The 23,351-nt window shown below is 51.1% G+C and overlaps 2 protein-coding genes across 3 annotated transcripts in view; one reads left to right on the forward strand and one right to left on the reverse strand.

The window, feature by feature from the left end:
* Positions 1 to 21,372, forward strand: part of ACSF2 (acyl-CoA synthetase family member 2) — a gene marked incomplete at its 5' end in the record, with an annotated part of 31,160 nt that extends 9,788 nt beyond the window's left edge. The window contains 6 exons of the mRNA XM_010174176.2: positions 18,403 to 18,510; positions 18,650 to 18,801; positions 19,226 to 19,367; positions 20,667 to 20,777; positions 20,973 to 21,041; positions 21,138 to 21,372. Of these exons, the coding sequence (XP_010172478.2) occupies positions 18,403 to 18,510; positions 18,650 to 18,801; positions 19,226 to 19,367; positions 20,667 to 20,777; positions 20,973 to 21,041; positions 21,138 to 21,188 (633 nt within the window). The remainder of the gene's footprint in view (positions 1 to 18,402; positions 18,511 to 18,649; positions 18,802 to 19,225; positions 19,368 to 20,666; positions 20,778 to 20,972; positions 21,042 to 21,137) is intronic.
* Positions 917 to 8,980, reverse strand: CHAD (chondroadherin). Of its 2 annotated transcripts, none has more exons than XM_010174174.2 (4): positions 8,125 to 8,980; positions 4,349 to 4,512; positions 3,988 to 4,133; positions 917 to 1,905 (listed from the first exon to the last, which is right to left on the reverse strand). In XM_010174174.2, the coding sequence occupies exons 1-3, from the start codon at positions 8,902 to 8,904 to the stop codon at positions 3,992 to 3,994; spliced, it is 1,086 nt and encodes a 361-aa protein (XP_010172476.1). In that variant the 5' UTR covers positions 8,905 to 8,980; the 3' UTR covers positions 917 to 1,905; positions 3,988 to 3,991. The 2 variants fall into 2 exon arrangements, with proteins under 2 accessions (XP_010172476.1, XP_010172477.1); XM_010174175.2 differs by having other exon boundaries at positions 1,783 to 1,908.
* Positions 21,373 to 23,351: the final 1,979 nt, after the last annotated feature.

Raw genomic sequence — 23,351 nt, forward strand, 5'->3', positions numbered from 1 at the left:
CCCTTCTGTTGTACATGCTGCAAGGATGAATGATTATGGAAGAGGCGTTGCTGGTTTGTATCGGCGTGGGTGGGTGCATGCGTTCATCTCACTGCGGAGCTGTCGGATTTCTTTCATCATCCAGACTGCCTGCAGATATCAAACCTTGTTGCACGCTACGTGTTTGAGTCTGAACGTGGGAATGGCACCATCCACACGTACAGCAGCAGGCTCTGCATTGCCAGAAGGGCAGCACGTGTCGGAGCATGCATGCTGCTGCTCCATCACATATCCCCATGCAAGAGCATCAGCATGTCCTGCATGCGGAAGGGGACAGGCCACCAGCGAGGGGGTCAGTGGCACTCCAGGTGACACGTTTCATAGGCAGGTTTTGTTTTACTTTAAAGGACATAGCTTTGGTGCCACGCTGGTTGCAAACGCTGAGGAAGCAGACTGTTGTGATGGATTAACACGCAGCCCTGGGAGGCAGATTAAACGTGTTTTTGTTGGCAGACGTGGACTGCACCAGCACCAGGGTTTTACAGGGGATGACTGTGTGCTCTGCCACGGACCAGGGGAGTCCAGGGCATCTGTCCTGGAGCTGTCTCAGAGGCAGCCAGGGTTTTTTCCTGGTTATGATGCTCTTGATGCTGAGCTGAAAACACTAGGGACAGCCCAGACTCTGTCAGGTGACAGCTACCTATTTTTATAGTAGATTTGAGTTTGGCCTCACAAAATATTTTCAGACATTACTGCGAGTGCCCAGCGTTCATTGGGTGTCACATGTTCCTACTTTGTAGAGAGAGAAATAATAAAACCCTCCCAAGCAGTTGCTCTGCCCATAGGATAAAGAGGATTAAGTCTATATTTGTACCACTGGTCTCGTGTTACTTCTGATCCCCCAGCCCCTCAGACAGACACAGGGAGACTTGTTGAATTCATCTTTGCAGCAAGAGCTTTATACAGAAGATGTACATAAGAAAATATACAATTTGATTTCTATATAGGAGATAGAGGAGTTTTCACCCTCTTAAAGGTCATTTACACTCAGTTACAGAGGAATAAATATACATATATTTATATAACTCTTTAGGATTAAAAAACACAGTTAAGTTGCAACTGTGGTATTGTAATAGCCATGACAATAAACCACAGTCATCCTGGTGTCCTGCTAGATCCTCTGGAGTATGGGCAGGGAGAAGAGGAGGGGTGCCCGAGTCAGGCTGCACGGTGCACACCTTCTCCTCTCAGACATACATGCTTCATGGTAGACCCCACAGAGTGGGAGGGAATCCAGTCTTCAGATGGCTTCAGTTTTAGAGTTTCCCAGTACTGTTCCACTTAAAGGATTTCTGGCTGACCTAGAGAGATCGCTGCCTTTTGGCATGGAAGGGCAGCTCGGTCTCAGGGCCACCAGTTCTTGGGCATTGCTTCACCTATCCCCTCAGCCCTGGCCTGCAGGGATCCCCTCTGTGGGAAGGCAGAGGAGTCTCTTTGTGTGGGTTAGGACCAATTTTCCTAATCAAGCAACTGGGGGAAGGATGCTCCTACCTTCCCACTTGCTTCCACTCCACTGGAAGGGGAGAGACAGCGACCAACTGGTTGATTGGGGGTGTGGGTTATGTTTCCTCTGGGAAAGATGACTGTGTTTTACCGGCAGGATCTAGGTTAGCTTGTCTTAGTATGGTCATGCATAGTTTAGTTTTTTAAAATGCCTCTTTTAAAATATATAGATGTCGGAAAAGATTGGAAAGGTGGATTCCATCCTGCAATCAGCAGAGAAGCGGGGATTCGGAGGAGGCTGGAGATGTTTGGATATATCAGAAATGTTTCCTGACAGGTAGGAGAAGCTTAAGGAAGGACTCAGAAGTCAGTAGTTTTCTGATGGCTGAAGTGACCGGTCACCAGGACAGGCCATACCGGGGTCTGCTAGGGGGAAAAAGAGAGAAGTCCACATGTTCAAGAGGATTTTTCAAGCAGATCAGTAAACTTCTAGCATTTGTCTGTTTATTTTTATACTCAGTGAGTGAATAAAGCTCGTACTTGAAAGGTAAGAGTTGGGAGTCAAGGAGCTGTTACGAGTTCCCATAGTAGAAGAGATGGGTTAGTTCTGCCTCTGACCTCTCCTACCAACACTCTACGTGACTTTTGAGTGTCTTGCTCAAAGTGTTGTTGGTCAGCAAGCACTTCCTTCATAAAGGAAGGAACCCTAGAGTGAAATTTTCAGGGGTACTGAATTATTTTGGTGCCCTGGTTCTGAAAATCCAGGGCAGGTAGATTTTTAGAAACTGCCAAGCAGCCTTTCCTCTGAAATGACCCAAGTCACTGGTCATCCCTGAAATATGGACCCTCATAGCTGACATCTGAGAAAGCTGCCTGGCCTGCAAGAAGTGCATGCTAAAGTCAGAGGTACTTCATGTTCCTTAAAATCATGTTCACCACACGCAAGTGGGTTTGTGTGCCTGCATTTTGGCACTCACACCTGAAGGTACCGAGCTTTGTCTTCCGCAAGACTGGAATAAATAGTTTTCTATTTCATTAACACTTGTAAACTTGTTTGAGAGAGCTGGATGGAAAGTGCTGTAGAAAAAAGAGGTATTACTGTCATGGTTTTCTTACTCTCATCAGGGAGGAGTGAACTGGTATTGAGTTCAGGCAGGGAAAGAAGAAGGTTAAAAAGGGTCAGACATCTAAATAAAATACATTTAAGTATTGTGGTTTAGGAAACTGGAATTTTTCTGTTCTTAGAGCAGAACTTTACCCGCCCTATATGGAATGACTGGTATTTCCATCTCTAATCCTTAAAACCTCTGTCACTGCAAGAGAAATAACCGCTTTAGGAAGGCGCAGAACAGCTGGCATCATCCCTGACATTTTGGTCATAAATTTCCTTTCTCCATCCTGTTATGCACATCCTTAGTGAACTGGGGACCAAACAGCCAGAACTGGGCTTTGGGATTCTGCCTCGTCCTTTCTGTTATGAAAGGGCACGGTGACAACCCTTGTTCCTGCACTGCAGTGCAAGGTCACTGCACTTTACTTAACACATGAGCAAAGGTCCCTTTCCCAAGAGCTTACAAACTTGCAGACTCATCCAAAGTCTTTTGGAATCTGTACAAGCTCCAGACCTATTCCTAGGATGGAGAAAAGCAAAATGCTTGGGATGGAATGATGATAGTTGTGGCTTTCTTGCCACCCTGTGTGCTGAATTTAATACTCTTGGTAGTTTCCAGTTGTGGGAGGTGTTTGTGTGATAGGTTTTCACTGTTGGTGTTTGGATTGGTAGATGTCAGCAAGGTCATTGCTCAAGGAAAAATCGGCCCTGTCTCTGAGTCACCTTCTGGCCCAGAACACTTTATTCAAAGAATATTTGCTGTCTCTTACCTCCCTCTTCTGGAACATTAATTTGAAGGCACCAGCCCTTGTTTTTAAATACCTGAGTGTCTTGGATGGGAATTATAGTTGCTGAAAGGCAGCTGCTGGACTGAGAACTGCTCCTTATGGAAGACGTCTGTTTTCCCATGGGCTGGGCAGCCTGGGGCCACATTTCCCAGCTATGTCCTGCCCTGGATTTCAAACCAGACCTGGAGGACCTTTGCTAGGGCAAAAGGCTGAGCATCTCCGGTTAAAAAAGTAAAGCATGTGTGATCCCAGCTCAGGGTAAGAGTGGGATAAATCTCCCCATGTTTTGACTCTTAGTTACATGTTTCACCCTTACTTGCTGCCCCAGGCCTGTCTTTAGTCCCATGTTTGTTTTACAGGGTTGACTCCATCCCTGGTGCTCCAGGCAGATTCTCTGCTCTGGGAGCCCATGGAGCTCAGTATTGCCAGGAGGTGGAGCAGCTCTGAGCGGAGTCATCGACTGGGTGAATGAACGAGCTGTTTTGAGCCAAAGCTTAGTGTCACTGAAGTCAGAGATAGAAGTTCCCATACCTTTGATGGCATCAGGATTTGCTGTGGGTCAGACTAAAAACTACCGGTAGGAAGTGGCTCTGTGAACCATCTTACGTGTTTAATGACGGCTTCCCTTCTTGGACCTCTTGGTGGGGAGCTTGCAGGTGCGGAGGGCCGGGGTGTCTCTGATGGACTGTCCCCGGTACTGCGCAGGCGTGGAGCAGGTCTCCTCGGTGCGGGTGCGATTGCCCTTCAGCCACCTGAGACACGGGGAAGAAGACAACCAGAGTTGACAAGAGGTACAAACCATCATGGGCAACATTCATATCATGGATGGAGAGGGCAGGCTGGAGAGAGAGCTGCTGAGCATGCATGCAGCCTACTCTTGCCTGGCACAGCTTAGGGGACCTCTCTTGGTGGACCCCCAAGGAGACCCCAGGGAAGGCAGGGAGGGAAGGGACGCGCGGTGCCGTACTTGCGCAGATGTGCTAGCTGGCAGTTGCAGTGCCAGGCATTTCGGGAGAGTGTCAGTGTCTCCATTTTGTCGAAGGGGAAGTTGCGGGGCAGTTGGGTGAGCCGGTTGTTGTCCAGGTGAGCGGTCTTCAGCGTGGTCACACCAGCAAACGCATTGTCTGCAAACTAAAGCACAAAGGTTTCTGGTGAGCAACGCCGAGTTAGGGAAGGGGAGTTCGAAACCTGAGTGCCTCCATTCAAGACTTCAATGGTGTAAGTGTGGAAGGAGCAAGAGAAGGAGTGGTGGAGGGGGGTGGTCCTGGCTCACTCAGCTATGAACACCTAAGAGAGGCATCAGATTGGTGGGATCATGAGTGATGGAGTCTCCTGCCTAAAGAGAGCTACATCCCAAATCCACACAGGATTGTCTTTTCAGCCACATCCCTAAATAAGGTGAAGTCTGTCAACCCTCTTTATTTTTGAGCCATACTTCTCTGGTTTAAATGAAGACATTTTCTGGGTGTACTCCTTTCCAAGGCTGGAAATCCTCCCAGCGCCTGTTGCCTTGCCTGCCCTGGAACGGCTGAAGGAGAGAGTGTTTGTGGCGTCTGAAGGGGCTGTAGACTTTGGCAGTGCCCGGGGGCTCTGAGTGGAAAGTTACACTTGGCATCCAAGCAGCATAGAAATGGAGGCAGATTTCCAGCACCTCAGCCTCCTCCGTTTTTTCTCATTTCCAGTGGGTTGTTTGCAAGGGATGCTGCACAACAGGCAGGCTTTAAAGGAGAGCCTCCCTTAAAAAAGCTGCCAAAGAGAGGAAAGAGACTGTAGACCTGGCTCTGCAGCCCTCTCCTCTCTTCCCTGAGGTCTCACCTCTGGCTTTTCTCAGACCATAGTTACTCAGGTTGGAAAGTTTCTTCTTGAAAGAAAACCCCCCAACACAAACTTCCTTGGCGGTGATGAATTGGAGAGGGGGTAATTGACAAAGCACAAAAGCTCCTCTGGGCTATGACAAACCGTTTCTCCCCCTTCTCTAAGTGGGGGGAAGCTTTCTCTAAAGGGTGGAGAGGAGACTCACTAGGTCTACCAGAAACCCCTTCAGTCAAGGACCTGTGCTGCCATTTCTGGCCAGAAGCTTGCACTTTGGATGGGACCATCAGAGCGTGTTCAGGCTCTCTAAGCTGAAAAGGTTGACAGAGGAAATGCACTATTTTAAACTGTGAACTTTTGTCATCTTCCAAATTAAGCAATGCTGGATAGGATTAGAGCTTAGCTAAGAGACTCCCAGGGTACTGTAGCTGTTGGACAGTCAGTGGTGCTGGCCTCTGTGGTCCAAAACTGAGCTGACCTCGGTAGGTTTTACTGTGCTGATAGAGGAGCTGCCGAGAGAGATGCTGGCGCGCTGTGCAGCAGGGTGGTAGCCTGGCCATGTTCTGGTTTGGACAGTGATGTACTGTCTCAGCTGCTCATTCCTCTCCCACCCCCATGAGAAGAGTTCACATGTGCTGGTAACAGCTGCTGTGCTGCATGCCAGAGCATGCCTTTGTAAAGAAAAGGGTGATTTTTACCCTTATTTAGATGGAGGTTTGCTGCTGTAATTTATTTTGCAATAAATACGTAGAGAGGGGCATACTTAAAGCTTCCAGGATCTGCACTGCCTGGTTTCATGTTGGTGTATGTGGTGGGTCCTGGCCCATGCGACGCAGCTCTGTGGGTGACTGGTGCGGGTCTGTGGTGCTGGTGGGGAAGAGGCTCCAGAGCAGCCTGAGGGCTCTCCTCGTTCTGCTCAACTCCAACATAGGCTGGGATAGCTTCGTGTGGAAGGGTTTTGCACTTGATCAGCTCTAAAATCTTGCAGCCATGTGGGGAACAGCTGAGGACGGTATTTTTGTGAAGGAGAAAGAGCTGCAGTCAAGTTGCTAGAGGCGTTTAAAGTATCTGGTAGTGATTTCCTAGGTCATGGAGCCTCTGTGATTAGATGTCTCCTAGCAGTGCAAAGTTCACATGTGGGCCATTTAGATATGAGGCTTTTGAGAATTTGAAGAGAAATCTCTGAACTGGGATGGGAGCTTTGTTTTCCTGAAAAAAAAGCAATCCCTAAAGCTGCAGAAGCCAACCTTGTTAGTGCTGGTCCCATAAACTGGTGTCTTACTGAACTGTTGGGGAGGAATGGAGGCATCTGGCTGCAGAAGAGACTTTAAAGGTCCCATCCACAGGCGGTCAATGAAAAAAAGAAAGTATTTTTTTCTGGCTAGAATTTTTAAGCCTTGCTTTTTGGCCAATCCAAGGAAACTTAATTCCCTGGAGCACCCCAGCATCATGGGCTAGTCAAATTTCTTCAGTGTGTAACTTGGGACTCTCATGTCTCTACAGCTGGTTCAACATTTAAGCTGTAATTTTTGACTTGTGCATAATGAAAGTGCCTTAAAACTGAGTCTACAGAAGTGCTGTGACAGCGTGTGTAAGGTCTTGCCTAGAGAGGTCAGTAGGTTGTTTTCAAGAGTTGAGTTTGCTGGCTCCCATCCTGGAGAGGTGAGTGCTGAGAGTGGACAAAGGCTTAAACACTGACTGGGTGCTAATGAAGTGTTTTGGGTAGTGTTGTTCTCCACCTGGGCAAGCTGTAATTCCATTTTTTGAGCATTTTGGAATGTTATAACCCCTTGAATACTCTCATGTGCTCTATTCCTGGTAGCTCATCCCTGTGAGGCCCTTTGAGTTGCTCTTTGTTGCTAAGAAATTCTCTTTTTTCATCACATCTTCCTGAATGTGGTGGGTGTTGCTTTGCCATGAAGTCCTAACCTGCCTTACCTGGATGTCCTTTATCTTTGGGTTTCCTGGCAAAGCATCATCCCAGGGAGAACTGTTCTGCTCCACCTGCAGCACCCTCCCTTTCCAGCCACCTGGGGTGCACCTAGGACATCAGCCTTGGACAGGGTGCTGCTGCTCTTGCCCTGAGCTTGTTTCTGTTCTTGCACTGCCTGTCATTGCAGAGGTCCCAATGCATGTGATTCCCTGAGTGTGATGCTCCTGCCTATGGATTGTGCTTTCTCACAGAAAAAGAAGGGGGTTTTTTTGCCGTTCGGGTGTCTCTCCTCCTCCTCCTCCTCCTCTTCCTCCTCCTCCTCTCCAGAGGCAACAGGGCCCCTTTGTAAGGTGCTGGGAGAGTTCCTTTTGAGAGAGCATCAATAAACAAACCTTTCTTTATAATGTGTAAAGTTGGGAGGCGCGGGGCGGGGGGTGTGAAGGTCCATGTGCCCACCTGCCTGCAAGGTGCGGGTGAAGAACCGCTGCCATTCACAACCTCTACTGAGGAGCCTCCCCCTCCCAACCTACAACAGGTACCCAGGCTGAAGGAAGGAGGCAGAGCAGCTCAGCTCTTCGAGGTGTCAGCGCCTTTCCGTCCCTCGAGTGCGAGGCAGACGCTCACCTCTCATCCCACGCCTTCTGTCTGGGATGATGGCAGGTTGCTAATTGTCCTGGAGCACACCAAATACCTTTCTCAATGACTGGTGTCACCTCCAGCTTGGGAGGGAATGTGCTGCCTTTCCAAGGAGTTTGATCAGTTCCAGAAAATTTGGTTTTGCATAAAATAACTCAACAGGAGGGTGGAGCACTCTCTCTGCCTCTCATCCCCTGTTTGGGCTGTGTCAGAGCTGTTATCAGCTGGCCAGCACCTTGCTGTCTGCAGAGCCTGCAGACCTACATCTCCCCTCTCCTCTGCAAGGGAGGGACAGCAAACCCAGGGCTTTGTAAAGGAGAAACCCCATGTTTCTTATCAGAAACAAATGGAAAGAGACTCACCTTCTTCAGTTTCATGTTGTCCAGGTTGATTGTCTGCAGGTAACGCCCAAAGGACTGGAAGGCATTGTCAGGGATGACCTCAATTGGGTTATGAGAAAGCTTCAGTTCCTCCAGCACTCTCAGCTTACTCATTGCGTTCACAGGATAGCTGCTCAGCTGGTTCTTGTCCAGGTGGAGGACAGCGAGGTTTTCCACATCCTCCAGAGCCCCGGGCAGGAGGTTGGTGAGGGAGTTGTCAGAGAGGAAGAGCCAGCGCAGGTCTTTAGCCCCATTGAAGACCCCTGGCTTCAGCTCCCGGATTTTATTGCTGCCGAGGTGCAGGATGAAGAGGTTGACAAGAGGGGAGAGGAGCCCTTTGGGTAGGTCTGGGATCTTGTTCTGGTCAAGGTACAGGTAGGTGAGCTCAGACAGGTCATCGAAGGCTCCTGGCTTTATGACACTGATCTGGTTGTCAGTGAGATACAGGTAGACCAGGCTCTTGAGCCCCCGGAAGGCTCCAGTTGAGATCTCCTTGATCCGTGAGCTCTGGAGGTGCAGGGACACCAGCTTTTTCATGTCGCGGAAGCCGTTGGTCGGCAGGACGGGGAAATTGTTCTTCTGCAGGTTGAGAAGCCGCGTTTGCTCAGGCACCTTGGGGATCTTCTTCAACCCTGCGTTGTCGCAGATGACGTGCTGCAGGTCTCCACCGTGACAGTGGCAGCTCGGGGGACATGCCTGCACGATGGAGGTGAGACTTGCCAGTAGGCTGAGGACACTGAGGAAGAAGCCTGACCGATTCATGGTCAGATCTGGAATTAGTGTGGTGGGAAGAGAAGCAGCAGGAGGAGGAGGAGGGAGATGGGTGGAAGAGAGAGAATAACTGGGTTTGCAGCATGCTGAACACAGCCCTATTTATAATGTTATTAAAAAGCAACATCCCTTCCCACAAACCGCAGGCAGCAGCCAGTTGGAAGCAACTGGCTTTGGGAACTTTCTGTGAGCTTAACCCCTTGGCACCAGGCAGAGGAGTGTCCGTGGTCCTGCCTGGCCCTGCTGTGGAAGTGGCTGTGCAGAGGTAGTTGTCCTCTCTGCACCAGGGAGGCAAATGGTTGGGAAGAACAAACGCAGAACTGCTCTGTGGGGAACCTCTCTGGTCCCTGCTGAGCCAAGTGGGGCTCAGGTTCATCACTGGGGGGGAAAACAACCTGTTTTGGTTGAAGGGCTTAGCAGGGAGCATTGCTGTCTCCACAGCCACCTCGTGCTGAAGCTTTCAGCCGGCTCCTGGGCTGGGAGATGCATCTTGTCCTGTTATCACAGAGGAAGGTTTTTTTTGGGGGGGCTTGTCTTGCTGATTTCAAAGGAGTTTGCCAAAGCAGGGCTGGGAGAAGATGGGAGCAGTGTAGGGTCATGCCAATGGCCAACAGTGGTGTAGTTGCTCTTGCCATGCAAAATTTTGGTTGAAGACTTCCAGAGCTAGACTGCACCTGGGAGTTGGCTGAGAAAGGGAGAGCACAGTCTTAACTTCTGCTGCATCTTTCCTATGCACGGTGGAGTGTGACACATCCAGAGCTGGCCCTGGTCAGACCTGAGTGAGGGGATTTTTCTCAGCACGTGGCACTGTGGAGCAGTGACCGTTGCCTCCAACATGGGATGGGGCAGTGGCACAGAGCCTGTGGGGCTGCGGTGGGGTACAGGTGGTGGATATGAAATGCAGGACAGCAGTGCCCCACTACGTGCCTGCCTCAGATGAGGGGGATGACGATGCCTGTAGCTCTCAAAATGCAGCTGTGGGCATGGATGGTGAAGTAGCAGAGGAAGGAAATGACTGCTGGAGCTGGATCTAGGGTCTACCTTGGCTCCTGTCTTGGGGTTAGCAGTTGCAGAGGTGAGTTAACAACACGGGGGATGTCCCTTGCTCTCCCCATAGAGAAGGCAAAGTGGTTAACAACCCCAGCGCCTGCTTGTGTGAGTGCAAAGAGAGACATCCAGGGGTTGTGGGGTGGGGTTTGGAAGTGGAACATTTTGAACTGATTTCCAGCCAGTTCCTGGCTGCAGGAGACAGCTGAGAGCCCAGCACATAACTGTGAGCTTGTTGAGATCTCCGCTCCCGAGGCTGGCTGCACAGCCCCAGCGGAGCTTTTGCAGAGGCGAGACAGGCTCAAGAAAGGGAGGAAATCCAAGGGCTGACTTAGGACACAGACTGGCTTATTCACGGAGGTTTCTGGGTTTTTCCATTGTTGCGATGAGGAATTAGCCAGCCGTGCTCCGGCTGGCGTTATGCAAACTGCCTGGCGGCCCGTGCTCTGGTCAGCAGCTGTCAGTCTGAAGGGTGTTTTCATTGCGTGACTAATTTAAGGGAGAAAAGGGGCTTCTGGGGTGTGAATGTAGGTTCTGGTGAGCAGATGGGGTTGACCGAACGATGATGTAATGTGGGAGCTCGGTGCAAACCAGGCCATGTCAGGCTTCCAAAGTTTGTCAGCTCTGAGGTGGAACGCCCTGCTGTCGAGCAGCTGGGTCCTCACCGCTCGCCTCGGCACCAAGTCCTTCTCCTGCCTCATCTCCAGGGAGATGCTCTGACCATTGGAGCTCCAGGCTGCTGCTGGAGGTACCTCCTCCAGGACTCACTACTGGAGTTACTGTAGGATTTAAAATGCTTTGATCAAAACATTGGTATGTTTGCTTATGCTTGATTTAGTAGGGACCACAGTGGTCACATACGTGCTTTCATAGAATCACAGACTGGTTTAGGTTGGAAGGGACCTTAAAGATCATCCAGTTCCAACCCCCCTGCCATCAGCAGGGACACCTTCCACTAGACCAGGTTGTTCAAAGCCTCATCCAGCCTGGCCTTGGAACACCTCCAAGGAGGGGGCTTTGATCTCTGGAGTTGCCCTTTGAGTGTCTTGGTCAGGACCTTTCAGACAGTGAAAGAGGATGTGGACAAAGAACTCTCTATGTTTTCCTCCTTTGCTTCTCCAAGTTGATCAGGACTGAGAGTGCCCCTTAGGTGTGTGCTGCTTGTAAAGCTCAGACAGAGTTGGGTGAATGATTGGAAAAGAGAAGAAAAAAAAAAAAAAAAAGCCCATCATCTACAGCATCATCTTCTATCCACTAATGGATTTTTTTTCTTTCTCTGAGTGGGTTCAACCACCTTACTCTTAGTTGTAATCATTTGATGAACAATTCCTGCAGTTCCATACCAGCCATACTGTGCAGGAGCAACTGATGGGTGAGATTTTAAATCCAGCCTGTTTCTGCTGGACACTGAAGCCAGGCAGCTAGCTGTGCTTCCTCCCCCACTGCAGCTGAGGTCTGAATACTTGGTTTTCCCATCCCCTTGCAAAAAATATCAGCTAACAGCTTACCGTTTTTGCAGAGATTTCTGTCAGCGTGGGTCAGATTGGAGCAAACACCTGCTGAGGGCCTTGCAAACTCCATCCATAAATTCATCCCACCCATGTGTATTTCTGGAACAAGACCCTTTTCAGAGGTTAAATTGCCCAAACCTTAAACCATCTTGTCATCTTTCTTCCTCTGAGGATAAATTTCCCTTTCTCCTACCTTTTATCTGTTTGCTGGCTGAGACTGCAGACTTTTGGGGACAAGGACACTGTCCCTGCAGGGCTGTGTGTGCTGTGGCTGGCTGTGGACATGGGTCAGACCTATGTGAGGATGCTGTGATGTAGCTGCCACCATGCTGGTGCAAGGTGGGAAGGTGTCCCCACCCCAAGGGCTCCCTGCCAGCCCAGTGCCTGCAGTTAGGTGGATGTCAGGTTATTTTTGGTCCCGTGGTGGGGTGGCAGCAGGACAGTGCTACTGGGGGAAAGGTGTCTGCTTCTCAGCTCCATTTCTCCAGGCACAAATGTTGGATAAAAGGAAGTTCTTTCCCCTAATGTTTTTTGATTTCTCTGCCTCGGTGAGCACATTCCTGTGGTGGGAGCTGGTTGGCATCTGCCACAGCTGGCACCTTGCCCCTGGGCTCCTGGCTGTTTGTGTTTTGAGCTGCTTGCTGATGGGGTCTGGTCTTCCCACACCAGGTTTTGCAGCCCTGGACTGGCCAGCAAACATCCAGCGATCCTCAAAAGCTCGCCTGGGTCCCGCTCGTGGGTGGCTCGCAGTCTGGCGGTGACAATGGCAGCAGTGTCGGTGTTCCCTCTGCGTGGTGGGACACCACAGTGAGCTGGGTCACATCCAGCCCCCTCCCTCACATGTCCCCTTGGACTGGTGCTGCTAGGACATCACAGAGAGGCAGGATTATCTCGCCATCCTCTCTTTCTTAATTGATTAACAGTTCTGCAAACATTCCGTGTCTGGTAATTTGCAGATCCTGGACTCCCCTCCTCTCCTTGGAGGCGTTGTGGGCTAAGCAAATAAATACAGTTTTTGAAATGGTATAAATATAGATTTGGGGTGTTTCTTTGGTGCTGCAGGTCAGAGTTGTTTTGATACAACACTGGAGATGGTCTTTTCCATGTTTAATCTTTATTTTCATTAGTATTGACAATTCTGGCGTATCAAGACAGCTGCACAAGCCCTAGTCCATGTTAAAATATTCCACTGCTTGCTCAAACCTGATTCTGTAGCTTTTAAGGGAACCCAGATCTGGTTTTGTATGTCAGTGCACATGGCAACCACCTTGAGGTGGCCCCAAGGCTGGAGGCAAGTGCTTGGGCAGCTTGAGGGGTGCCTTGGGGTGCAGGTGCTGTCCCCCATTTGCAGCCCACACAGCTCCATCCCTTGAGGAGCTGAGCCCCTGCCTGGCACTGGGTGCTGGGGAGGGAGCAGGCAGGGAGAAGGTGCAAGCTCTGCAGTGTCCCAGAGGGGTTATCCCAAGTGTGGACCACCCTCCAGGCAGGGTTTGAGGAGCTCTGGTGGGTGGGCAGTGAGGAGCCCCAGAGGGTCTCCAGGGTCCCCCCTCTCTTGCACATTGTAGCTGAAGAATCCCTGGCTCTCAGCAATGTGCTGTTACCCCATCAGTGATGGTGGCATCTGGGGCTCTGAGTTCAGACTCAAGTTATTGTTTCTATTTGACATGTTTGGAGGGTACCCTTTGCTGTGGAGTGGGGTCCAGGCTGCCTGTTGAGCTGGAGGAGGTGGTGGTGGATGCACCTCCTTCCTTCTGATGGTTTTCTTCCATTGTAGCATGGCCTCCACCCATTGATATGCTGCCAGTTTGGCTCCCTGTTGATGTCCACCCACCCATCCCTTCTGTCTGATCCCAGCAGCTGCTGCATGATGCTCTTGGCCTCTCCTGTGAAGCTCACCCAGCCCTTGCTGCCTCTCCTCAGCCCTGCCATGTCCACCTTGCAAGGCACTGGGCATCCTCCAGCAGCTCACTGCTCTGCCCAGGGCCACTGTCCTCTCTGCAGCTCTTGGAGGCTCTGGATAAAAGTGGAGCTTTCTTCCCTTTCAGAAGAGAACCAAACCCTGCAAGACTCTGAGTTTCTCAAATGCTCCCCAGCCAGGAGTTCTCCCTGTTCCCAAAATGGAAAATTGGCTCCGCTCAGTGATGACTTCCCTGCTTGTCCTTGGCCAAAGTGGGACCTCCCCATCCCATCCCACCTCATTTTTGGGGAGGACTTGGTGAGTAGGTGGTTTCAATAGGTGCAGAAGCTATGGGAAAGTGCTCTGAGAATGGTTAAAAAGCAACATGGAAGCAATGAGATCCTGGATTTCCAGCTGTGTCTTCAGTGAGGGCTGAGCTCACCAACACTGTGAAGTTGCCTTTGCCCCTTGGTTTTTGTCAAGTTGCCTTCTCCAGCAGCTTTGAGCATTCAGGTACCCCCAGACCAGTGATTTTCCACCCTTGCAAGACTCTCTGTTTCTGCATGTTTCCTCTTGCTTTTCCCTTTTAATTCCACTTTTTCTAAATGCATTGGCACCCAGCAACAGGGAGTTAATCACGTAGCAAAGACCCTTTATCAAGCTGGGGATAAACCAACAAGTACCTGCACGTGCCTTTACTGGTTGCCACTGGGCAGTGCTTCTGACATACTGGCAGGACTTGGGAAATACTTGAAAGCCTCAAGACTTTTGCTTAGCCTGGAAAGAAGAGAGGCAGCTTTAACTCCAGACCACGAGGAGCAGCTTGTCCTGAGTGTGCGATGACAGGAGGTTCATTTTCAGTGGCAGGTTTCTGGCCCAGGCAAGCTGGGTTCCCATTTTTGCCGTGGTCTCCTCCCGAGGCGAAGCACACAAAGACAGTGCTTTGGGCACCTGGTATTTTTGGGAACTTTTTAAGCCCCATCCAAACTGGGAATATCTGGCAGCTCTCTTGGTGGGGAAAAATGCCAATAAGGGTGACCACCGTTGGAGGTTTGTCCTACAAGACCTGCTTGTTTGCGCCCTGACGTTTTTGACACAAAGATGGTACTGTTGCTGGGGAAGGAAATGAAATCTCAGTGTGACATAGGCAGGATGTGATCAGAAGTTGTTTTTGCAGCAGCAAAATTGACCTGAAGGTTTAGGAATATTCCAATATAATTTGGCACAGTGGGACATCTCCAAAGCAATGAGACATACCCCCAGAGGATGGCAAAACTCAGGGCAATCTTGGTAGAGAGCAGTTGAATGAGGGAAGATGGTTGCTCAGTAGAGAACGATGTGGAGCTGGCTGCAAAGGGAAGGGCTGGGACTGACTTTGGTGGAGATATCTGAGGCAGACAACACACTCAGCATGGATTTAGGGATAATTAGATCCATCCGGCATGTTACACTGAGAGGGGTTCAGAGGGCCTCTTTGAGGTCCCGTAGCACATCTCTTGGGTTGCCAGTCTGCTTTCTGTTGTTCATTATGTCCTCTTTGAAGTCTGAAAATCCCTGTTATTTCACGGTCAATTTACTGCTTTTTTTCCTAGGCCAGTATTGTCTTCAGAGAAGCTCAATTTCTGTAGGTTTTAGTTCGGTGGTTCAAGCCTTTCCATCATCCTCCAGCGTGGCATAACCAGAGTGGTGACAAGGGGCATGAAGATCCTCCCTGAGCATCATTCAGGTCCAGGGGGGGTTTCCTCCAAGGACCTCATGCCTTCCTGCAGCCCTGACCTTCTGCTCCAGTCCCACCCAGTATAAGCTTGCTTGGGGTACTGGTGGTCCTGAAGGCAGCCTTTTCATCACAGCCTTTCAGCAGCAGTTGAGCACAGAGGGAAGTGGGTGTTTTTATTGCTGTTGAACGCTGTGGAAGACCGAGGAGCAGAGAGATGATGTGACTCGTTCCAAGTTACGCACTAAATAAGCGCCACGGTTGGGAAAAACCCAGGGTCTTCAGAGTCCCCACTCTCCCCACCAGATCAGTCTGCCTCCCAAATGTTTACTAAAGAGACTGGAGTCTGATTTTATTATTTTTTTTACTTTATTTTTAATTTTTAGACGCTTCCTTCTTCAGGCTGTTTTGCCTGTTCCGCAGTGGCCGGTGTTTAAACAGCGCTAGCAGGAAATGTTTTTGAAATGTGCTTTAAAAAACACAGTTCTGCTAAGATGTTCTTTTTATTCCTGGTTTAGACAGAGGCTTAGGATTCACAAAGAATGGACCTCTTGTCAGTAGGAGTAAGCTAGGCGGCAGTTTGTTTTGGAGCTGTCCTTGTCATTGCTGAAGGCAGGACTGAGCCTTCAGCTCAATCCTGTGTTGGGCACTGGAGGGGTCACTTGTGGTCCTCGCAGTAAATTAAGGCTTTACAGTCAATTATATTCTGTACTCTCATAGCTCCTCTCAAAGCCAAAGGTCTGAGCTGGAATCCTTGCCTCTGAAAAGCTTTGCTTTGACACTGGATATAGCTCCAGTGGAAATTATGGAGCTGATGCAGAAATTATTGGGTGAGGTTTTCTGGACTGAATTATACCAGATGTCAAGGCTAAATGATGCTAAGTGTCCCTTTGGGTCTTGAAAGCTATGAATCTTTGTGGATATATCCAAGCTTAAGTTGGTATAAGGGGTTTTGTGGAATCATTGTTTCATCTTGTGCATCATAAGCTATGGCTGGGCTAGGATGACAGAGCCATTGGAGGATGTTCCATGTGTTGGATGAGGGTCGGGAAGGACCACAGTGCTGGTGTGAGGGCTTAATCCAGCCCCTGCCTCAGTCCTGGGCATGCAGGTGAGGAAAACACCATCCCAAGAGAGAAATGTTACCTTGGAAAGGTCAGGAGCACCATCCTGGTGTCTGGCAGGCTGGAAGGGGAAGGCAGCCATCAGGCAGCAGACTGAAGGCTGGAGGTTCAGATCTGTGTTGCTCTCTGGGCCAAGTTGAGAAGCCCCTGACTGAGGGTGTGAGGGTGTTTATGGGGACAAGCCACTGGCAAGGGCATGGACAGCCGGTGCTTGGGGTAGAGGGCAAGCTGCCAGGCATCTGGAGGAGCCTGGTGAGCTGCAGCACCCGCAGCATCGTCCTGCCAGGCAGCTGCCTGCTCTGTGTCCAATTAAACTGCTGGAGCGACCCGGAGAGGCAGAAAGGGTTGAGTCAGGGCTTGGCTGGGATCCTGGGACCAACAATGCCATTCACCCAGCAGAGTAAAACAAAAAAACAAAGGCGCTGGGATTTTTAATAAGTGTTTAAGATCTTAGATTTGTGTCTCATCAGTCATTTCATCCAGCCATGGGCCTCTTATTAGTGGGTGGGAGAGAAATCCTGTCTGAGCATAGGATGCTGCAGGATTCCACCCCAGCTGGGAAGCTACCACTGCGTCTGGTCCAAAGCCTATTGACAGTCGCTCCCTGTGGGTTGCCAGGCTCCGAGCGGAGCAGTTTGCACCAGATGGTCCCTGCAGCATCCTGGAGATGATCTCCTCCAAATTCCTGGCTAAGAGGAGGCTCCTGCAAATCTCTAGCTCAGATTCACGCTGACCATGGTGTCGTCAAACAAGAGCATCAGCCATTACGACAGGCTGTGCCCAACGTGAGATCCTTCAGCAGCCCCGAGCGGCAGAGAGCGCTGAGTGCTCCCTCCAATATTGTGTATAGCTCATTCAGGATATGTGCACGGGTTGGTTTTTTTTATAGGATGCCTCATCACAGGCTTCTGCAGAGCCCCCCCCTTAATTCTGGGCACAGTGCCTGGAGGTTGGTGAGCACCCTGCAGACGTGCCCTTGCAGCCAGCGATGGAGCCCGGGCATTTGCTCTAAAGGCACCACCCAGGTCTGGGTGCCCAGGCTGTAGGAAGATGGTTGGGCCCTGTTTCAGTTTGGTGGGTCAGAGCTGCTCATGTGTCAGGATGAAGATGTGGAGGAGAAGGGAGAAAATGCTTCCTGCATTGTCCCTTTCCCAGCCATGCTCTCCCAGCAAAGCAGCCACTGGTGACATTAATGGGTGGGAGAGAAACCCTGCCTGGTGACACATGACATGCTGAGCAGGTTAGAAAGACCAGAGCAGTGTCCCAGCATGTCCCACCACTGACATGCAGCTCCCAAGAGCTGGAGGTGAAGCAGCAATTCCAGTAACAGTGCTGTTGGTGCAGCTCAGAGCTGCCCAGAGCACCTCCTGCCTGGTTCCTGCTGTCCCAGCAGGCCACTTGGGCATAAAGAGCTGGAATTTTCCTCCGAGGAGAAGTGACCTTCTGCTGAGGTGACTCAGAGCCTGCTGTTGGGATTAGCGGTGAGGGAGGTTTAGCAGTGAGAAGCTTTTGTCCTGCTGTGAGGCTGTCAGCCTGGAAGTGCAGCTGTGCCGAGCGTTGTGCAGCCTCGTGATGCCTTTAGGAGGGTTACAGGAGCTGATGTCTGCACAATAGGATCTGGAGCAACCAGCCGTGCTGCAGGACACGCAGTGTCCCACAGGAGCTCACTGCTGGCTCCAGGGTTTTTCCAAAGCGATGTCCGATGTGGTCTGAGCTGTAGAAGATGAACCCAGCACCTTGAGTAGATGGCTGTAAGGGCACCAAGCTATGACCAGCATCTGGCAGAGATGGTAGAGAGTCAACAGGACAGAGCTTGAAGAGACACAGGTTTAAAAAGAGGAGGGGAAACCTTGGGGTCCTCCAAGAAAAGTAGTTGGGTTGTCAAAAGTACATGACACCCAGAGTATTATGGATGGTAGGGCCTGGAGCAGAGTGACAGAGGAGAGGCAGGCCATGGCAGGCAGGTGCAGTGCTGCTTTAGCTCCTTTCTCTCCAGGACTCTCTGGCAGGATCGTCAGGAGAACCCCATCCACGAACCAGGAGAGCAGGATGCTTGCCTGTGACCCAAGTGGCTTGTGAAAGCGTTCTCCTCCACCCCACTCTCCCCTGTGGTCATCACTAGCTTCATCTTTCCCATGCCTGGAGCTGTGTGGTCCCCTTTCCCCTTGTGGCATGTCTCTCTTCTTGTGTTTGCAGGTTGCCTACGGGACCACGGAAAACAGCCCTGTCACCTTCATGGGATTCCCCAATGACAGCATCGCCAGGAAAACAGAGACGGTGGGATGCATCCTTCCCCACACAGAGGTGACCATGACCCTCCCCACCTGCTCCAGGTCCTCTGCCCACAGCAGACCTTGGCCCATCCTCCCTGTCTGGTGCTGGAGTGTACCATCATGTTTGACACAGACATCCCCTCCTAAGCCCTTCTTCTTTTGAATTGAAGGCAAAAATTGAAGATCCAGAAACAGGGAAGTTTGTGCCTCTGAACACTCCTGGGGAGCTTCAGATCCGTGGCTACTGTGTCATGCTGGGCTACTGGGATGATCCTGCCAAGACGAGTGAAGTGGTCACTGCTGAGAAATGGTACAAGACAGGGTGAGTCTGGAAGCAGCCCTGTTCCTCCTGCTCTGTCCTGCAGGGTAATGCTGGATGGGGACAGATATGGACAGGAGTGATTGCCAAAGCATGGAAAACTGACCCAGTTTAGCCCTCTGATCCGTCCGTGACACTTTGGAACAGCTTTTAGCACCGAGCCTCTGAGATGGGGATAGTCACTTCACTACTGGTGCAGTGGAGGGGCTGGGGCAGGAATTGCCTCTCCTCAAGCCTTGATGTTTGTGTGGATGCTGGAAATGGCAGTGTTTGGCTGTAGCAGGAGCATTCTGATCTCTTCCATGTATTCAGGTGGCATCTTGGCCATTACTCTCTGGATACTCTGACCTGGCCTCCACGCTGGGTGGGAGCATCAGCAATTGTTCCACCCAGGTGGGACAGGACTAGGAATGTGGTGTTGTTGCAGGGACCTTGCAAGCCTGGATGAACACGGCTACTGCAAAATTATAGGCCGTTGCAAGGACATGGTTATTCGGGGTGGAGAGAACATCTACCCAGCAGAAATCGAGCAGTTTCTCCACACCCATCCCAAGGTTGAGGAGGTCCAGGTGAGTTGTGGGGAGGTGGGGTGGGTGAGCAGCGATGGTTCCTGTGGTGGGAAACCTGCACACAAAGCTGCTGGGAATGCTACTTGAGAGACCTGTTTGTCTTCCCCTGTTTTCAGCACCTCCTTTCGCTTAATATTGGTTGGTGAACAGGAGGTAAAAGCTCATGGAAGGGGTAGGCAGAGCTCCTGGTATGGGACACACTGGTTCCGTCAAACCCCTCGTGCACCAAATGTCTGCAAAGTAGTGACTGTCATTCTTCAGTTCTGAAACTGCCTGTCCACTTGCATAGCTCATTCTGAAATCCTTACTTGGAAAGCAGTCTGGAAGGACAGTTTTTACTGATAATTAACTGCTAAACTTCTAAATCCAAACAGACTCTTCCAACAAGTCCCTGGAGATGAGGAGTGAGACTTAGTTTCACCCCTTTGCAAGACAGCAATGATTTGCAGCATTGAGCAGCTGCTCCCAGTCTGCTGGGATCGTCCTCCTCCAGGTTTTGTGCCAGACAAGTTTCCCCATAAATAAACCAGTTATTTAGTCAGTGTTGTGCCTGTGCCAGGCTAGCATCTCTCCTTGGCACGCTCCCAGAGCAGATGGGTTGCAAACCAGCCCTGTTTATGTAGTTTCTAGGGCTTTATGTCACTGCTCTGGACTCAAAAGGATTGACATGTCTCTAGGATTTCGAGATACCGGTTCAAGGCAGGGAATGACAGCAGGACTCTTGTGAAACAGTGTGACACAACTTTAGAGAGAGCTGAGGCTTGGGAAGCCCATCTCCTGGTGTCACAAGCAGTGGTCCACTAAGATCTGCCATTATAAGGTTTTCAAATAATCCTTTAATTCAATTTCATCCTTCTCCTGCTGTTCCATCTGGAGATCCCAAAGCATTTGCAGCAGCCTCTCAAGTCTCTCTGTTGGTTGTGAAACCTGTTGCCCCATTTTCGGGGGAAGCGGAGGCACGCAGAGGGATGACAGATCCACTTTGCACCCACGATGAGCTGTCGCCTGGCTGGTCTGTCTCAGCCCAGTGACTTTGCAAAACCAAAGGAAGGCGCTGACATCCTGGCACCCAGCCTGCTCTGCCACCTTTCTGCTGGCAAATGGTTAGGAAGTCCTTCCAGGAGGGCTTGATGTCGTGTGAGGGGATGGTTAGACAGCTCAAGCTGCCTTTAGACAGCACCACACCATGGCTCCAGCATCCCATGCCTGGGTCAGGGCTCATGCTATGGGCCAGCACACATACCGTGTGGGAGGAGAGGGATGTCCCCAGGGGTCACACCATCCATCTGTCCCAACTAGGTGGTTGGTGTGAAGGATTCACGGATGGGAGAAGAGATCTGTGCCTGCATCCGAGTGAGGGCCGGGCAGGACTGCACCGAGGAAGAGATTAAAGCTTTCTGCAAAGGGAAGGTGGGTCCCCCATTCCTCTGAGCCCAGTAATTCAGTTCCCTGCTGCACCAGTACACCCAGTAGCTGCTGGGGATTTGCAGATGAAAGCATGGGGGTTTAGAGCAACTGGGGACCCAGCCCTGGTTTGGGCAGTACCAGCTGGGCTGGCTACGCTGTTCCCAGCAGGTTGTGCAGTGGTTGGATTTCTCTTCCCAGATCTCCCATTTCAAGATCCCGCGGTACGTTGTGTTTGTGAGTCAGTACCCGCTCACCGTCTCAGGCAAGGTAAGAGAGGGGCTGGGGCAGGGCAGGAGCCCTGACCCCCTGTCCGGCCTCCTCTGAGTCTCTCCTCCTCCTCCTCCTCTCTGCACTTTATTCCAGATTCAGAAATACAAGTTGAGGGAGCAGATGGAGAAGCACCTTCAGCTCTGAGCTTGGGAAGGCAGAGTAAAAAAGGGGCTAAATGAGCCCTGCTTCAGCCAGCTTTGTGTCTGCTTTTCACCTGTGCCTTGGGCTACACAGCAGAGACCTTCTCTCCCCAACATCAGGCTGGTGGCTCTCTTAGTTAATAAAACAGAGCGCCTTTTTTTCCCAGTTGGGTTTGTTTCTTTGCCAACAGAAATACTGTGGTGTGAGGAAGGGATGCTTATTTCTGGACTTCTCTCTTGCTACTGAAAGACCTTATGAAGGCTTTAAAATCTTGCATCTCTGAGCAATTTGGCTGCAGCCATTTCGGGGCACTTTGTGGGTCTGAACAGATGCTGGTAGATATTTTACTGATATTTTAAGTCATAACAGCCTGGCCTGTCTTCCCAGGGTAGGCGAATGCCTTCTCTGCTTGGGTGCTGCCGAGACTCCTAGGTCATGTAACACAACTGATTAATTTGAAATGAGGGGCAGGGGCTTTAGAGAGTGAGACTTTGCAGGGGAAGGGGCTCCCTAGAGCTGGCTGGAAAAGCTCACCCTGTTCCCACACCTCCCCTTGAGGTTCTGAGCCCACAAAGAAATTTCTCCAAGGTAGACAGATTTGGTGTTGTTTATTTTATTGTTTTAGACAAGACAGTAAGGATTTTGCAGAAATACCAAAGTTCCTGTCCCGCTGGCAGTGTGAAGCTGAGCACACCCGGGACAGTGTTTTACGGGAGTTATTTGGTACCTCCCAACCATGAAACACCACTCTGAGAAGTGGAAGAGCAGAGCTCCTCTTCCTTCCCAGCAGCAGTGTCCCACCCCAGCTGGGAACCAGATAACGTTGCTGCCAACTCTCGCTGACCTCCCAGCCGCCTCACTTCCTTCCTTTCCAGCAGCTGGGCCTCCATCTCGGTGCTGGGGCTTCCTCCGGTGCGTGGGGGGAAATGGTGCAACAGGGAGAGAAGTGAGACGTCGGCGAGGTCTCAATCCCGGATCTCCCAGCTGGACTGTGGGTTCTACCCATGGAAGCAGACCCTGTGGACAACACGTCCACTTCTTGTGCCTGCTTTCTGAAAAAAAAACATATGAGATGGTTCATGTTAGACCCTTTCCTTATGGGGCTTCCTCCGGTGCGTGGGGGGAAATGGTGCAACAGGGAGAGAAGTGAGACGTCGGCGAGGTCTCAATCCCGGATCTCCCAGCTGGACTGTGGGTTCTACCCATGGAAGCAGACCCTGTGGACAACACGTCCACTTCTTGTGCCTGCTTTCTGAAAAAAAAACATATGAGATGGTTCATGTTAGACCCTTTCCTTATGGTGTCTCTCCAGCATGTTCCTCCACCGTTCCCAAACTGCTTGTGGGGCTGCTGTCAGTATGTGTCACCAACTTTACCTCTGCCTACCCCAGAGTAAGTGGGGTGTGTGCAAGCAAAACTTGGGTCTCCTCCCTGCTCTGGTTTTAGGACCCTTGTAAACCTTCTCAGAGGAGGAACTGTTCCCTGCATTACAGCAACTACAGCCACTGACTCAGGAATGCAGTGGACCTCTAGGTCTCAGGTCTAGGGAAGGACTTTTTACCTTCCTTTGCTGTCCACAGCTTTGCCCCAGGTGCAGGACAGGCCTGCAGGGAGCGGAGCTTCTCCTCTGGTCACTCCACCCTTTGCACAGACCCAAAAGCGCCCCGTGTACTCACCATCACTGGGAGGCTGGTAAGAAATGAAGGTGCAGTCAAGCCTGGATTGCACGGGTAGATACACTGCTGGGAAACACAGTGAGCACCAGTCACAGCCAGCACGGGGGGGGTGCAGGCCCCATCACCCCATCCCTGCTCCACAGAGCTCTGCTCATGTCCCAGGAGCATCTGTGGGTCTGAGCCCCAGCCTGAAGCTTTCCCTGCCCCAGAGTTTTCCCCTACCATCCCCATCCCCTTCCCTGGGGCACATCCAGCCCTTGCTGGCCAGGATCCCTTCTGAGATGCCCCATGGCTATCCCAGCCCCCCGGGACAGCACAGCCCTGTCTGCAAATACTCACAGGAGGGGACGGGATGACCCTCATGGCTGGCAGCACAGCCTCGGTGTGCGTGGGGCTGCAGGCAGGCTCCAGGGCTTCTGCCCGTCCCCACACCGGGGTCCCGCTCTTATAGCGCTCCCTGCCCACTCGGAAACTCCGGTTAACCGGGGGC

The sequence above is a fragment of the Antrostomus carolinensis genome, unplaced genomic scaffold, assembly GCF_000700745.2.
Source record: "Antrostomus carolinensis isolate BGI_N321 unplaced genomic scaffold, ASM70074v2 scaffold36048, whole genome shotgun sequence".
Taxonomy (NCBI): Eukaryota; Metazoa; Chordata; class Aves; order Caprimulgiformes; family Caprimulgidae; genus Antrostomus; species Antrostomus carolinensis.